The sequence below is a fragment of the Scyliorhinus torazame genome, chromosome 1, assembly GCF_047496885.1.
Source record: "Scyliorhinus torazame isolate Kashiwa2021f chromosome 1, sScyTor2.1, whole genome shotgun sequence".
Taxonomy (NCBI): Eukaryota; Metazoa; Chordata; class Chondrichthyes; order Carcharhiniformes; family Scyliorhinidae; genus Scyliorhinus; species Scyliorhinus torazame.
In genome coordinates this window covers 171,754,540-171,769,428 of record NC_092707.1, presented here as the reverse complement: position 1 = coordinate 171,769,428, position 14,889 = coordinate 171,754,540, and the positions used below count along the sequence as shown (strand labels likewise).

Below are 14,889 nucleotides of genomic sequence, written 5' to 3'. Positions count from 1 at the left end.
GGTTGTGGGGGTGAGACCCCCACAGACACACGGAGAATGTGCTAACTCCACACAAATAGTGACAAAGATTCAATTTTTAACAACCATGGAAAAGTATTGTCAAAGATTTTCTTTTAAATTAATGGTGATAGGCTTCAGTGTCCTTTTTGTGCAAACTCCACACGGACAGTGACCCAGGGCCGGGATTCAAACCCGGGTCCTCAGTGCCATGGGCAGCAGTGCTAACCACTGTGCCATGTGCCACACTGGCTTCAGTGTCTTTAACCACAATCCCTACCCAAAGGAAATAATGGGAGCCCAGTTTCCAAATAAACTACTGGAAAATAGTTTGATTCAGTATTGGGCTTTCCACATGGTCCACTGATCATTTTGTTTGACTGAAGAGCGATACTTCTTGTCTAAAAGTGTCCAAAAGGTTACTGGGTGTCATGGTTACTGGGTTACGGGAATAGGGTGGAGGTGTAGGTGCAGGCTTAAGTAGCGTGCTCTTTCCAAGGGAAGGTGTAGACTCAATATGCTGAATGGCCTCCTTCGGCACTGTAAATTCTATGATTCATCTGTGATAACCCTGCAATGGGACAAAATTGTCATTTCGTACACATAATTAATAATCCTCCCCCTGCCCTCACACACAGACAACAGAACCAATCAATGGCTCAGTGAGTGTATCAATAAGTAGGTGGCGATGTGTTGGGTATGCCGGGTCTGCGAGGACTGCATTTACTGCAGCAGTGAGAGAGACAGGCTTCCAACACTTGAAGAAATGCAACTCGATTTTATTGAACTCTTAACTATCATACATACTTTAACTGTGGGTTGACACTATGCTGAGTTGACTGGAGACCTGAGGCTAACCTGACCAGACTATCTTACTACCTCATGGTGGATGTTCTAGTTGCTGCTCACGGGCTCTGACTGTCTCAGAGGCTGGATCATAAGAGAGCGGGAAAACTAGTGCCCTCTGGCATTATAGTGGTCGTGTCCTGTCTGGTGATTGGCCGCTGTGTTCTGTGTGTTCACTGGTCATCCTGTGTGTCAATCACTGTCTGTCTGTGCACCATCATATACCTGTGTCTTTATTATGACAGGTGGCACGATAGCACAGTGGTTAACACTGTTGCTTCACAGCTCCAGGGTCCCAGGTTCGATTCCCAGCTTGGGTCACTGTCTAGCAACTTTATTCAATCTGTATCTCAGCTTTTGGTTGTTTTCTAAGTTGGAATATAAACAAAGTGGAAATCATAGTTGACTTTCCCTTCCCAGTAACAATTGAGATCAAATATAGTGGGCGGGATTTTCTATGCCCTCCCCTGCAGCATGTTTTCCAGTGGCAGCTATCCATCGACCGCTGGCGGGATCTCCCAGTTTGCAACAAATTTACTGTGAAAAGCCCTAGTCGCCACATTCCAGCGCCTGTTCGTGTACACAGAGGAAGAATTCAGAATGTCCAAATTATCGAACAGCATGCCTTTCGGGACTTGTGGGAGGAAACTGGAGAAGCCGCAGGAAACCCACGCAGACTCCACACAGACAGTGAGCCAAACGGGAATTGAACCTGGGACCCTGGCTCTGTGAAGCAATAATGCTAACCACTGTACTACCAAGCTGTTTAACCGTTTAAATTCACTACGAGTGGTAATCAAGCATTTTGCACCCAAAACCATAGTTTTCTTTAGCAGTGAAGATAAGTGTAATATCCCGCACGGGACCTCGTGCTCCTTGTGGAGTACGGGCTCCCCCGCGAGGGGCGGGGTAGCCCAATAACCCAGAGTATATAAGGTGGGCCAGTAAGGCCATCGACCAAGGAGAAACCCGGTAGGGGTCTACCAGGAAGAGTACACATTTCCATTGTTAATAAAACTTTGTCTTATTTTTTACTTGGTGTGGACTCCCCATGTCCTTATTAGAGTAAGCTCGGCCATCTGACCCAGGATGGTAAACATTAGGCTGGATGTGTTCTTTTTCCCTCCCCCAGATTAAAAAGAAGTGTCCCAGTTTCAGAAAAGGCAGATGGTTGGTCTCCTGCTCCCTTAAAGTCAATGCCCATTTCCGAGAAGTTTTTGTCTTTTGAAAAGAGAAATACTTTGTACCTCAGAACAGTGTTCAGGACTGGTGCAAATTGGTTTGACTCCATCTGCGCACTTTCCGATTGTGGTCACTGGAGACAAAATCCTGTCCTCTTTACTTCTCATTCATTCTAAGGCCCTGGGGAAAATTACAGTGCCTTGGCTGCTTTAAAGCATCCTAGTTAAAGATTCTGATCAGCTATGTGCTTCTTGGTATAGGGATGGCTGGGGTTAATAACCAAAAGACGCACTTGTTAGGTGAATTGGACATTCTGAATTCTCCCTCAGTGTACCCGAACAGGCGCCGGAGTGTGGCGACTAGGGGATTTTCACAGTAACTTCATTACAGTGTTAATGTAATGACAATAATAAAGATTATTATAAAAGAAGCATTAGAATAGTACAATAGTTTTGGACTTGTTACATTTAAAAAGAAATTTAGAGTACCAAATTATTTTTTTCCAATTAAGAGGCAATTTAGCATGGCCGATCCACCTAACCTGTACATCTTTGTGTTGTGGGGCTGAAACCCACGCAGGCATGGGGAGAATGCGCAAACTCCACACAGACAGTGACCTGGGGCCAGGATCGAACCCGGGTCCTCAGCTTGCATAGGCATCACCGTGCCACCCATGGTCTTGTTACATGAGTTTGTGCATTTTGATGTGATGCACAAACCTAGTTTGAATACATATCTTTCGTAACATCTCTGGCCACCCATTATTCCATATGTACTTTCAATATACAATCATAATTTAAATGTAAATGGCCCATATCATTTTACTGCTTGATGGATATTTGACAAACACTTTTCACAAAGTGGAATGTTTCCCCTGTTTTATGTTCTCTATTATTTCTGTATGGGATGCAATAAAATTTGATGCACCATATTCTCTAACGAGTCTCTTTATCTTTGCTTTATTTCAGTTCCAATGCCAATTAAAGCCAATGGCAGTTCACTTTTAGCGAGCATGCACAAGGATGGCTTGATTGGAGGAGTGACAAACCCAAACGAAGTGTTCTGCTCTGTCCCAGGCCGTCTGTCACTGCTCAGCTCCACGTCCAAGTACAAGGTGACCGTGGGAGAGGTTCAGAGGCGCCTGTCACCACCAGAGTGTCTGAACGCATCACTACTCGGAGGAGTGCTCAGGAGGTGAGGGAGGGAGGAGAATGAGTAATAGATGCGGGAGGAACTGCTGAGAGGAAATGGGAGTTGGGATCAAACAGAAGGGTGGGGAGTAATGAAGACATGTGATTGAACAGTGAGATAAAAGTAAACGTGGGAAGTACTGAGGGTGAAAGGGAAAGATAAGTGGGAAAAAAATGAATAAAAAGAAAAATTGAGGAAGAAAAAAGACTAACAAGAAATTTTCAAAAGTTCAAACCGTGAAGTAGAATAAAAGGAGACAGCGCAAAATACATAGAAATTAAATTTATTTCAAGTAAGAGTATGCAGGTATAAGATTTTATATATTTTGACAAAGTATACTTCAGCTCATAAATATCTCAAATAAACAGGCAAGAAGTTCATAGGATTGTTATTTTTCCAGCTGGGCACAGATTTGAAACAAGTCTCTATCTTCCTCAGGGCAAAGTCGAAAAATGGAGGAAGGTCTTTGAGGGAGAAGTTGGAAAAGATTGGATTGAATTTGCCTGCAGGAAGGCGCAAAGCAGCCAATGTCACCTTACTCACCTCACTCGTCGAAGGTAAGGATCTTTTCAACAACCACTCAAGGGCATCAGAATTTTTTGCTTATCCTTAAACCTTTGGTTCTGCATGCTCGTGTATGCACACAGAGCACAGGAAGTATTTATGTCCTTGTGAATTCATCAATTGTTCATAAAAAGTCAAGTAATTAGTTTTGAGGCTCTCAAACTCAGAGCTTGAAAATCCAACTGCTCTTTCCTGGCATGCAACAAACATATCACAAACTGTTTTATATTATTAATGGATAACAACACACAAGTAAATGAAGATCCACAACATGTCTACTGAACTCATTGCCCAAGTAAATGAGGTAAGGAGCTTAACTTCATTCTGTTGACTCCCAATGTTGTGACTGTATCCTTAAATATAATCTGTTCCTGATAGTTAAAAAATTCTTTTATGTAATAAAAAGAAATGAAATGATCTATTCATTCAAATTGTGCATGTAAAAGCACAGCAAAGTTGGAATTCAGTACTACAAACAGAATTATCTGACAATTCAAAATAAACAACTGTGAATTAGAAATAGTTGACATAAATATATGGACAGCGTTCAGAAATCATTACATATTCAGGATTACATAGGAACATAGGAGCAGGAGAAGGCTATTCAGCCTCTCGAGTCTGCTCTCCCATTCAACTAGATAACTCCAATTTCAGGCACAAATCCCATATCCCTTGATGTCATCAGTATCTAGAAATCCAACAACCTCTATCTTGCTCATACTCAAAGACTGAGGTTGCAAAGCCTTCTGGGGTAGAATTGCAAAGATTCACTGCCTTCTGTGGGAAGAAATTCCTCCTCGCCACAGTTGTAAATGGCTTGCTTATTACTGAGGCTATGCCCCCTGGTTCTAGATGCACCCCCTGACCAGCCAAGGGAACACTCTTCTGCACTTACCCTGTCTAGCCCCTAAAATATTCTGTAAGTTCTGTAAGGGCGGCACGATAGCACAATGGATAGCAATGTTGCTTCACAGCGGTCCCAGGTTCGATTCCTGGCTTGTGTCACTGTCTGTGCGGAGTCTGCACATTCTCCCTGTGTCGAAGTGGGTTTTGTCCGGGTGCTCCGGTTTTCTCCCACAAGTCCCAAAAGACGTGCTGTTAGGTGAATTAGACATTCTGAATTCTCCCTCTGTGTACCCGCACAGGAGCCGGAATGTGGCGACTAGGGGCTTTTCACAGTAACTTCATTGCAGTATTAATGTAAGCCTACTTGTGACATTAAAGATTATTATAATTAGAAGTTTCAATGAAGTTTCACAAATGGGGACCAGATGTAACACCTCTCGTGGGGTTCTCCCAGGGGATTGCAGGCCCACATCTGCATGCCCTTTGGGCAGGGTGATGCCCTGGCACTGCTGGTGCCACCTGGGTACCCTGGCAGTGCCAGCCTGGCATCCTGGCAGTGCCACCCGGGTGCCAATCTGGCACTGCCAAGGTGCCCATGTGGCATTGCCAGCTGGTGTGGGCACTGCCAGGGTTACCCGACATGGGCTTTGGGGATAGTGGGGACCCTCCCAAAGTGCATTCAGGCTGGGGGGAAAGTCGGGGATTGGTTTGGGGGCTTCAGAGATCGGAACGCCATTTAAAAATGACATCCTGATCTCTCTCTACAATGGGGAGATCCGACAAATGGAGGTTCCCACTGTACAAAACGGGGCTATGTGGGGCCTCAGTTGGGCATTCCTCACATTGAATAGCCATGTGTTTCTTGGCATTGCGAGCCACAGGAAATGTGCGGCTAAAGGTGCTCGCTTTTGGGAGAATGGCACGCTTTGGATCTGGAGGCAAAAAATTCATTGGTGAATCTCTCCCACTGAGACGTGCAACATCATTATAATCCTTATAGTTTGAAAGGTTGCCAGAAAAATTATTTATGCTGCCTCTCCCATTTCAGCAAACAAATACTGCACTGACTCTTTGAAAATAATCAAAGATTTAACAAACATTCTTTTGTTTGGATCCTTAAATGGTGAACTTCACCTTTGTACTGTCTTTTAAAAAATCAAACTGTTACAAAGATTAACAACAACATCCTTTTGGCCTAACTGGTTCAGTAAATGTTGATAATGATACTTTAAGGAGAACTGGTTGTCATGATATGCAGCCATGCAATTAATGAGATACAGACAGGCAGCTAATGAACACAGAGAACAGGACATAACTAATCAGCAGGCGGAACAATTGGGGGTGGTTTCCTACTATAAAAGGCCTGAGGCACTCACACTCCACCTCTTTCCACTCGGGACATCTACAGAGTGAATCCGGTGTATATATCACGTAATGCATACAGCACGTGGCTAAGAGCTAGTCTGGTTCAGTCAGACAGAGAGATCACACTTAGGTTAGCAGAGAGTCGAACTCACAGAGAATTGTGCTAACTGTGTGACAGGTTCAATAAATCAAATTGAACTAACTTCAAGGTCTGGAGTCTATTTCAGTCATAGCTGCATCCGGTTGCAGCCCATGTTATCTCAGTGTGCTTAACACGACATGGTACCAGTAGTAGACTGCTATCCTTAGGTGGTTTACCTCAATCTGTTCCATGACGACCAGCAAAGGCATCCCGGCACCGTGGAGAAGATCCAGCCTCCTCAACTGCTGCGGACCTCCAGCAATCTCAGTGCCAACTGGCGGATTTTCAAGCAAAGGTTTCTGCTGTACATCGAAGCTTCAGACCTCAAGGGTGCGTCTGATGCAAGAAAGATTGAGCCTCTCCTCTCAACTGCGGGGGATCAAGCCATCCAAATCTTTAACTCGTTTAACTTCACCGAAGGCCAGGACAAGACAAAGTTTCAGACCATCCTGGACAAGTTTGATAGTCATTGTGAAGTGGACACCAATGAAATCTTCGAGCGCTATATATTTCAACAACGCCTACAAGGTAAAGACGAATCTTTCAACTCCTTCCTAACTAATCTCGTCTACTAGCGATATCCTATAACTTTGGTGACATTGCTGACTCCATGATCAGGGACCAGATCGTTTTTGGCGTCCACTCTGATCCTCTCTGAGAGAGCAGCTTTTAAAAATCAAGCATATGACCCTGTCAGTCGCGATTGAAATGTGTACAGTGCATGAGCACGCCAAAAATCGGTATTCCCAATATAAATCGGCTGAAACTGAGAAACTTTCCTCCCACGAGGCAGAGAGTGTGCAGGCCATCGCCCGGATGCAGCGCCTCAGCCTTGATGAAAGCGGCCATTTCACGTGCTCTTCCCGGAGCCCCACGCATGCGCGATGCGGATGGGATAACGAAGCAGCTGATCACCACACTGCGCATGTGCGACGATGCATGGAGCGTAACGACATCATGAGGTGCCTGAACTGTGGCACCGCCCACTTAAAGAAACACTGCCCTGCAAGAGGCAGGCGATGTTTAAATTGCGGGAATCCTAGACACTATGCAGCCTTGTGCAGGTCTGCACCACCAGTCGAGGGCCAGCATTCCCAACTCCACGCAGGCTCGTTCGGAGTGTCCAGCAAGGTTTACAGGATTCTGATCCTGGCAACATTACGGATCCAGAGTACGATTGCCTGGAGTCCCCCTACTATGTGGGCATCATCACCACACGTGAAAATGCCTCACCAACATCATCACGGAGACTGCCCATCCTCACTGTGGATTCTGCGGACGAATGGCGTGCGATGATGCAAGTAAATCAATGCTCCATCCATTCATGCTGGACACAGGGGCTTCTGCCGATATCCTTTCATAGGCAGATTTCAACCGCATCAAGAAGCCACCCAAGCTCCTTCCAGCAGCCTGCCAGCTCCTGGACTATAACGGCAATGCCATCACAGCACTGGGATCCTGCCATCTGCTTGTCTCCAACAGGAGCATTCACGCAAGGCTAAGGTTTGAAATCGTCAAGCCAGACAGGGCATCCCTGCTTGGCGCACATGCAAGCAGCTAAACCTTGTGCAGCGGGTCTACACAATTACCTCCCCCAATGTGGATCTTCAAGCCGGCATTGACAACATCCTCGCTCAGTATCCGGATGTGTTTGACGGGATGGGCACTCTGCCATGTCGGTACAAGATCCTGCTGCGGCCTGATGCCATGCCTGTGGTCCATGCTCCACGCCGGGTTCCGGCTCCGCTGAAGGAGCGCCTGAAGGCGCAGCTAAAGGATCTTCAGGACCAGGGCATCATCTCCAAAGTCACAGAAACGACTGACTGGGTCAGCTCGATGGTCTGTGTAAAAAAGCGCATCTGTATTGATCCCAAGGATCTCAACTAAAATATAATGCGGCAACACTACCTCATCCTAAAGTGTGAGGAACTAACAAGTGAGTTGGCACACGCCCGGTTTTTCACAAAGTTAGATGTATCACTCGGGTTTGGCAAATCCAGCTGGATGAGTCCAGCAGAAGGCTCTGCACATTCAACACACCGTTAGGCAGGTACTGCTATAATCGTATGCCGTTCGGCATTGTTTCGGCCTCAGAGATCTTCCATAGAATCATGGAGCAGTTGATGGAGGGCATTGAAGTGGTTCGTGTGTAGGTGGATGACGTTATCATTTGGTCCACAACCCCCGAAGAGCACATCTCTCGTCTCCAGCAGGTATTCCGCCGTGTCCATGCCAATGGCCTCAAGCTGAACAGGGCTAAGTGTTGCTTTGGCATGTCGACACTGAAGTTCTTAGGTGACCAGATATCTCAGCACGGTGTGCGCCCGGACACAGACAAGGTAAAGGCCATCGAAGCCATGAAGACCCCTGAAGGCGGTGCTGCACTTCCTAGGAATGGTGAACTTCTTGGGCAAGTTTATCCCAAACCTCGCCTCACACACTGCGGCCCTCAGACACTTGGTGAAAAAGTCTACTGCCTTTGAGTGGCAGGCAGCTCATCAAGCAGAGTGGTTGGAGCTGAAAGCCAAGCTCACCACTGCACCTGTACTGGCGTTTTCTGACCCTGACAGGGAAATAAAAATCTCGACAGAAGCGAGCCAGGACGGCATCGGCGCGGTGTTGGTCCAGCGCGATGACACCCCATACTGGGCACTGGTTGCCTACGCATCACGGGTGATGACACCCACCGAGCAGCGGTACGCCCAAATTGAAAAGGAATGCCTGGGCCTTCTTACTGGAATTCTCAAGTTCCACGATTATGTCTACGGCCTGCCAACGTTCACCATCGAGACGGACCACAGGCCTCTGGTCCACATTATCCACACGGACCTGAACGACATGACACCCCGGCTGCAGCGCATCCTCCTCAGGCTCAGACGGTATGACTTTGAGCTCGTGTACACGCCTGGCAAGGAGCTCATTATTGCGGATGCCTTGCCCGCTCCATAACCTTGCCTGCCGACCCACCGGCATTCATCCAACAGATCAAATCACAGGTGCAGCTGTGGGCCAGCAACCTCCCCACGTTGGATGAAAAGGTGATCCGCATTCGCGACGAGACAGCCAAAGAACCGCTTCTGCAGCGTGTCATGCACCACCTCACCAATGGCTGGCAAAAAGGGCAGTGCCCTCAATTCTTCAATGTGAAGGATGACCTGACGGTGGTTGATGGTATCCTCGTCAAGCTGGATCGGATCGTCATTCCACGCAGTCTCCAGAGCTTGGTGCTCCGGCAAATCCATGAGGGGCATCTGGGTGTCGAGAAGTGCAGGTGCAGAGCCAGGCAAGCTGGCTACTGGCCTAGGATTAGTCAGGACATCTCAAATATGGTCCTCAACTGTCCGACCTGTCAACGCTTGCAGCCAGCAGAGCAAGGAGACGCTTCAGCAGCACAAAATCGTGACCTCCTCGTGGTCCAAGGTGAGCATCGACCTTTTTCATGCCAATGGTCGTGATTATGTGCTCATCATCGATTATTTTTCCAACTATTGCGAAGTTGTGAAGCTCTCGGACCTCACATCCAAGACCGTCATCAAGGCCTGTAAGGAGACGTTCTCCAGGCATGGTATTCCACTCACTGTCTTGAAATTTTTTATTTAAAACAAATTTGGAACATTTACAGAGAGAAAAAAAGGCCTTATGCAAAGAGCCTTAACATAGTGAAAACGAACTGTGGGAAAGAATAAACATGTTAACAAGGCACTTCCCCTATCAGCTCTGTTTGCCCATACCACACGTGTTCAACTAAACTAATGTGGATCTAACCCCCCCCCCCCCCCGGGTGCTGCTGCTGTCGGTTTCCTGCGCTGTTCCCTGAGAGTCTGCAAGCGACTTTCTCCCCCGGGGGGATCCCTGGTCACCCCCCCTTGCCCACTTAAGTCTCCTCTGCTTTACTTCTCAGCTGCTCCCCCCCCCGACCTCCCCTGCCCCCCGAGGCTTGACCTGCCAGGTCCGCCCTGTGCTTGGCCCTAGCCCACCCCTCCTCCTACTCTCCCTGGTGCCCCCTGACCTACGCTAGCTACGCTGACCCCTGCCCTTGGCGCCTGACTGTCTCCCGCCCGAGTACTCGGGCCCTCCCCCACCCACCAAGGACCCATTAACCTGATTGTATCTCCCCGTGCCCTTTCAAGTCCCTTAACCAGCCCCTAGCCCTTCCCCCTATCAGAGGCCCGATCTCCCGCTGAAAGATACCAATGCAGGGCCCCCTTTGCAGGGCCCCTCTCCGCTCTCCGCCCCCCCCCCCCCCCCTCGTTGCAATTTCCCAAAAACACCCTAAGCAGTGCGCCCTCCAGCCCCCCCTCTCTGTCCAGGCTGAAAACAATCTTGGATAAAACATTACAGTACAGGATAATTTAACAAATTGCCGCCACACAAAAGCTCTGAGAGCCCAGAGTCCTTTAGTTCAAGTCCAGCTTCTTCTTTTAATAAAAGTCCATTCCTAGTCAGAGCAAGTTAGGTTAACAGACCGCCGCCACTCTACAGCACTGAAAAAACTAAATGCCCGTTAGTTCAAGTCCAGCTTCTTATTTTTAATGAAAGCCCAAACCTGTTCTGGTGTCTCGAAGTAGTGATGGAGTTCCTCAAACGAAACCCATAGCTTCGCAGGATACAGCATTCCAAACCTCACCTCCTTTTTGTAGAGGGCTGCCTTTACCTTGATGAATCCTGCACGCCTCTTGGCCAGCTCCGTTCCCAAGTCCTGGTAAATGCGCACCTCGCAGTTCTCCCATCTGCTGCTCCTCTCCGCCTTGTCCCATCGCAGCACACGATCCCTGTCAGCCAGCCGGTGAAAGCGGACCACTAAGGCCCTCGGTCAGTCGCCCGTCCTGAGCTTCCTTGCGGGGCTCTATGCGCCCCATCCAACTCCAGGGGTCGAGGGAAGGCCTCCGGTCCCATCAGCGCCTCGAGCATACCCATCACGTATGCACCCACATCCGATCCTTTGCAGCCCTCGGGGAGGCCAACGATCCTCAGGTTCTGCCTCCTGGCTCTGTTCCCCAGCTCTTCAAGCTGCTCCTGCATCCTCCTCTGGCAGGAGTTCAGCTCCTCCACCTCGCGCTCCAGCTCCGTTACCCATGTCCGCCTGGCTGGAGAGCTTCACATCGACCTCCCTTAGCGCCTTCTCTTGGACCGCCTGTGTCTCGACCATTCGGTCCATTACCGCTCTCATCGGGTCCAGCGTGTCCCTCTTCAGTTCGGTGAAGCAGTTCCTAAAAAACTCCATCTGTTGCTCCCTTGGCCAGTGAGCCTCCGTTCCCTGGTCCCTGCCGCCCACCATGCTTCGCCGCCCGGTCTGGGGTCCCCGCTGCTCCCGCTTCGATCTTTGCCCCTCCACTCGACCACTTCTGGTCCAGCTGTCCATACCCCGGGGGGAAAGCCTCTTCTCTATCGTCCCCTCCACCGATTCAGGTTGCCAGGTCCCGAAAAAGTCCTTTGGAAAAGGTCCGTTTGCCCATCGCAGGCGGGAGCGATCCGACCTGCGACCTGCTTCCTCGAGGGCGCCACCAGAAGTCTTCCACTCACTGTCATGAGTGACAACGTTCCTTGCTTCAGCAGCCAAGAGTCGTCAAGATTTGCCCAGCAATATCAGTTTCATCAAAGTCACTTCCAGCCCACATTACCCGCAGTCCAACAGGAAGGTTGAGAAAGGGGGTTCACATAGTGAAGCAGCTCATTTGCAAGGTTGAGGATTCTGCTTCTGACGTCAATCTTGCGCTGCTTGCGTACAGGGCAACCCCTCTGTCTACCGGCATGTCGCCGGCTCAACTCCTGATGAACAGGGACCTGCAGACGACTCTTCCAGCCATACACTTACCTGATCTGGATCACCTCCCAGTGCTGCGGAAGGTGCAGAAACTCAGGGACCGGCAAAAGCAGGGCTATGATGCTCATGCCACCGATTTGCCTGTGCTATCCCTGGCGGATGCTGTTCGGATCAAGCTACCTGATGGAGGCTGGTCAGCTCCGCACAGTTGCCCGCCTGCGACCACATTCTTCATTGTTTCCATCTGTTATTGTGCCACCTCCTGACACCTCGAACCACGAGGCCACCAGTCTGGCTGCAATCCCGCCCATCAAGGCACCGTCGTCCCCACCACCACCTCTCCGGTGGTCGACCAGGATCACGCGCAAGCCCCAGAGATTGGACTTATAACATTTGTTTTGTTTGCTATGTTCTGTTTTCGCACATTAAACACCCGTTTTCATATGTACATATGTTCTCATCTGCCATCTCATGTAAATACGTTAGTTTTTCGGCCTACACATGTAAATACTTTCATATAGGCTGCAGAAAAACATTTCAAAAGGGGAGCTGTCATGATATGCAGACATGCACTCAATGAGATACAGACAGGCAGCTAATGAACATAGAGAACAGGACATAACCAATCAGCAGGCAGAACACTTGGGGGTGATTTCCCACTATAAAAGGCATGAGGCACTCACACTCCGCCTCTTTACACTAGGGACATTTACAGAGTGAGTCCGGTGTATATATCACGTAACGCATACAGCACGTGGCTAAGAGCTAGTGGTTCAGTCAGACAGAGAGATCACATTTAGGTTAGCAGAGAGTCGAACTCACAGAGAATTGTGCTAACAGTGTGACAGGTTCAATAAATCAAATTGAACTAACTTCAAGGTCTGGCGTCTATTTCAGTCATAGCTGCATCCAGTTGCAGCCCATGTTATCTCAGTGTGCTTAACATGACACTGGTCAGGCGGAGCTACAAACCCAGTAGTGTGAGTGAGCTAGACTGATGTCAATCAAATGCTGCAGCTGCTGCCATTTGTTCACTTAGAGCCATCATATTAGATTAGAGATTGCTCCAAGTCTGCACTTATGACAGTCATCGCTTACTGTCTGGATTTTGCAGACAATGGCAAAATATCTGGCGCTTACCACTCAAAGGAAGCTGCTCATAAAGATCCAATGATCTTTGTGAGGTGGATTTTCCCTATGCTGACATTACTTTTGACTCTGGCATTAGTACAAGGGGAGCTCTGACACACAGCAACAGTGATACCAGGAAGCAGGCTACGCCCTCAATCACATTGAAGAATTTTCTCAGGCAGCTGACCAGGAAGTGAAAAGCACTGATTGCCTTTCACTTTTTAATACTTTTTCAGACAGCAAAATGAAGATTGGGGCATACACGTGGGGACATGGTAGAAGCTTAACTATCATACAGAAACTTTAATCAAATAGTTTTATTATTTTAAAAATCAAAGGATTTTTTATACCTTAATTGAAAAATTTGACATTCCACAAATACCAAATTAATTTTTTCAGGGTTGGAGAGATTCTTTAGCAGTAATTATGAAGTTAGTGATCTCATTCAAAACGGCGCAACTTTTTCAAGTGTTTTTACAGTGAGACTAATAATGTAAGAGTGGATGTTCACATCAATTCAAGTAATTTCAGAAGAGTTCTATTTGCGGAGTCTTCAACAGTGCACTCTCTGAGGGATCAGAGAATCATCAACCGAACCTTCTGGGTTTCTGTGTTCGACCAAGCCTGTGCAATGCCAGAAGTTGCTGTCGTTTTCACATTTTAATAATGGTGAAAGCTGACAGTTTTAGTGTCATTACAACCTAAAAATCAGGGCCTTTAAATCAAAAGAGAGACAAAAAAAGATTAAATGCAGTACTCTCCACACAATTAATTAGCTCTCAGCAACAAACCTTTAATGTAGCAACTTCTGCAGCTGAGCAGATGGAAGCAATAAAGGAATAGATGCTGAGCCATGTGTGTGAAAGTCAGGAGCGATTACTTAGAGCTTATATTTTCTCTCTTTATTCTTTCATGGGATGTGGGCATCGTTGGCCGAGCCATCATTTGTGTCCCATCCCCAATTATCCTTGAAGTGAGTGGCTTTCTAGGCTATTTCAGAGGGCAGTTTAAAGTCAACCACATTGCTATGTGGCCTGGAATCATATGTAGGCAGACTGGGGTAAGGATAGCTGATTTTCTTCCCTAAAGGACTTTGGTGAACCAGATGGGTTATTACCATTGCCATGGACACCTTCACTAAGGTTAGCTCTATACTCCAGATTTAATTCAAATCCCACCATTGAACCCCTGTCCCCAGAGTATTAGCCTGGGCTACTGGATTACTAGCCCAGTGACGTTACCATAACATCACCATATCCCCTATAACCCTTTGAGGACAGAGGTATCTGTTTTGCTACAAAAACAAAGCAAAACCTAATTAAAATATTCACCATTTTTATCGAGAGATGATTGGCCCCATATGGAAACAACAACCTGTGGGCACTTGATGCAGAGAGGGGCACGGAGGGTGTAGGACCTCCTCATGAACCAGCTCCTGGGCCTGGCCAAACTTGCCATAAACAAGTCCAGGCAGTGGGCGACAAAAGGGGGTAATTTGTCCCGACTGTCTGCCCCTCTACCGTTGCTACATTCATGACTGGGTGTTCCGAAAGAAGGAGCATGCAGTGTCCACAGGCACCATTGAGGCCTTCCATGTCTGGTGGGCCCCACAGGATCTGGAGTGCTTTATTAACCCTTTTATTCACATTTCAGGTTGATGTTTTAAATTTCATTTGTGATTTGTTTCTGTTTAAGGCAATATCCCTTTAAGAGGCTGCCCCTTTTAATATGTCCCTCAGTTTGTTTAATTGTTTTATGCAAAATAGTTGGAAACTGCAACCTGCAATTTTCTAATGTCAGTAAAGTCAGGGCTAACATCCTGATCGTGGCGTTTACCAGAGAAATCCCAAACTCAAAACAT

At 47.7% G+C, this 14,889-nt stretch overlaps 1 protein-coding gene across 3 annotated transcripts in view; it reads left to right on the top strand.

Annotated features, from left to right (window-relative positions):
• The window catches only part of LOC140416755 (transcription factor AP-2-beta-like), a 125,496-nt gene that overhangs the window by 75,182 nt on the left and 35,425 nt on the right, over positions 1-14,889 (top strand). For all 3 annotated transcript variants that reach the window (XM_072501149.1, XM_072501150.1, XM_072501151.1), the window contains exons 5-6: positions 2,994-3,219; positions 3,655-3,773. In XM_072501149.1, coding sequence (XP_072357250.1) covers positions 2,994-3,219; positions 3,655-3,773 — 345 coding nt within the window. The remainder of the gene's footprint in view (positions 1-2,993; positions 3,220-3,654; positions 3,774-14,889) is intronic.